The sequence below is a fragment of the Drosophila sechellia genome, chromosome X (assembly GCF_004382195.2).
Source record: "Drosophila sechellia strain sech25 chromosome X, ASM438219v1, whole genome shotgun sequence".
In the NCBI taxonomy this organism is placed as follows: Eukaryota; Metazoa; Arthropoda; class Insecta; order Diptera; family Drosophilidae; genus Drosophila; species Drosophila sechellia.
Window position 1 is genome coordinate 22,011,211 of NC_045954.1, and position 2,029 is coordinate 22,013,239.

At 44.7% G+C, this 2,029-nt stretch overlaps 1 protein-coding gene across 1 annotated transcript; it reads right to left on the minus strand.

Annotated features, from left to right (window-relative positions):
- Nucleotides 1-65: 65 nt before the first annotated feature.
- Nucleotides 66-1,964, minus strand: LOC6620594 (smad nuclear-interacting protein 1). The gene is made up of 2 exons (XM_032725548.1): nucleotides 1,302-1,964; nucleotides 66-935 (listed from the first exon to the last, which is right to left on the minus strand). Exons 1-2 carry the CDS (start codon nucleotides 1,862-1,864, stop codon nucleotides 227-229), a joined length of 1,272 nt encoding a protein of 423 aa, XP_032581439.1. The 5' UTR covers nucleotides 1,865-1,964; the 3' UTR covers nucleotides 66-226.
- Nucleotides 1,965-2,029: the final 65 nt, after the last annotated feature.

Genomic DNA, 2,029 nt, shown 5'->3' on the forward strand with positions numbered 1-2,029 from the left:
CCGGAAAATGTTCGTTGTCAGCACTTTCCGCCTGACCTTATGGAGCTTCATCGAAACAAGAAAGATGTGTGTGAGAATTTATTATTGTGTTGGGAGTGAACACTCATAGCCGTGTTCCATAGCAGATTTTTTACATATCTTTCGCCGAAGGTTTGGGGGTACAAAACGCGATACATAAACTTGGGTTCGGAGTAAACATATTAAACCATTATAACACGTATGTTATCTAGGGATTCGCCACTTCCACAGGTGCATCCTGCGGCTCATCCTTTATATGCACATCATCGTCCTCCTCGTCCTCTTTACTGTTTTCGTGGAGCAGAACATACTCGCGCGAACTAAATCCGAACTTGATGACGTCCTTCTCTATTAGCTCGTAGTACTTCCTGGCATCGATCTTCTTGTTGTTGAGAAACGTTCCGTTTGCCGAATCCAGATCGATAAGGTACAATCGCACGCGTTTTCCGTGACTACCATCTTCCCGCTCGAAGGGCACCAGTCGATATTGCAGGGCGGCGTGTTGTTTGGAGCAACTAGGATGATCCACTGCCAGATCGACCACTTTTCGATCGCGTCCAACCAGAAAGCAACTCTGCCGATGAATGTGCAGCGTCGGCAATGCTGTTTCGCCCTTGAACGGGTACAATCTCCAGCGTCGTTTGGGCTTACGTGCCTCCGGAGGCTCTGAGTATTTAACCACCACACCGTTTAACTTATTAGTGTCTTCTGTTAACGCGCCACTTAATCCGAAGTTGGGCTTTTCCTTGTCCACCGGCACGTCGTTCTCGCCTGGAACTTTATCGTCGACTTCCTTTCCCCAGACGTAGTGATCATCCTCATTCTTGTTGCTATTGTCGCGACGCTGATTTCGTTGGCGTCTCTGGTCAAGATCCCGCCCGCCGTGGTGGTACCGATCTCGTGGACTTTGACTACGGCTGCGAATAAGTATAATAATAATAAGAAATATATTAGCCATTCAAGAGTTGGATAAATATTTTTGCTACACTGCCTTTAAATTTAACTAATTTAAAAAGATTTTTCTTTAAATCTAACGCAAGCCTTACTAATTAAAATAATTTAATAGCATTTTAGATTAAGTATAACTGAGCAGAATAAAAGTATAAATAGTACCTAAGTTAAGCTAGTTACAGATTTAATTGGAATTATGGTAAAATCCGTTTGTGTAAAACGAATCAAATTCGATATTGATGCAAAAAAATATTGCAGGGATATGGCATCATAATACGGAATGAGTTTTTACTGATTACAAGTTTTAGCACAGAAGATTTAGGAAAACCTACCGAACCGGGCGCCTTTCTGTAGACCTCCGCTGGTGATCGCGCTCCCTATTTTTGCGTTCGTTGCTCCTTGAACGATGCCGCTGAGCAGACGAACTGTGCCAGCGTTCTTTGCTAGATTGCATGTTACAGTCCTGCTCGCGGTTTCGCTCACGATCCCTATCCCGTTCTCTCTCGCTACGTTCCCTTGAGCGACTCCGGCTGTTCCGGCGCTGCCTTGTACTGTTGCGATGGGAGCTGCTGCGTTCCGGACTGTCCCACTTAGAGCGCTGTTCATGTACGTCCTCCGACGGCTTTGTTAACTGCTTGGGGCGTTTCTCCTGCGAATCAGAAGAGTCCCTTTGTCGCTTACCGATCGCCGGCTGCTTTCTGTTAGGCGACAGGGAGCTGTGATTGGATTTGTTGCTTTCATTGGAGGAATCTGATAAGCTAGAGGAATCGCGGGTCGCCCTTTGCTTAATATTCTTCGTTTTGGATAAGTTGCGGTCGTTCATTTTAGTGTCTCCCTCCTGACCGTTGCGTTGTTGTTGTTCCAGTTCACGCTCCTTGTTGCGTCGCTTGTTCATATTCCGTATGATGCACGTCGAATTCCGAAAATCGATGGAAAACAAACCAAAAATTAAAAAATGGCTATTTATTGATACAGTCAGCTGTTAAAACGAGTGTGACCAAAAGAAAAAATAATAAGAGATATTATCGTATTTTCTATCGATTTTGCAGCCATATCGATT

Bases quoted from the DNA above. Each gene is read 5' to 3' on its own strand.
- LOC6620594 (XM_032725548.1), bottom strand. From the start codon at position 1,864: ATGAACAAGCGACGCAACAAGGAGCGTGAACTGGAACAACAACAACGC. The intron at 936-1,301 runs GTAGGTTTTCCT...ACTTATTCGCAG, and splicing joins ACAGAAAGGCGCCCGGTTCG to CCGTAGTCAAAGTCCACGAG.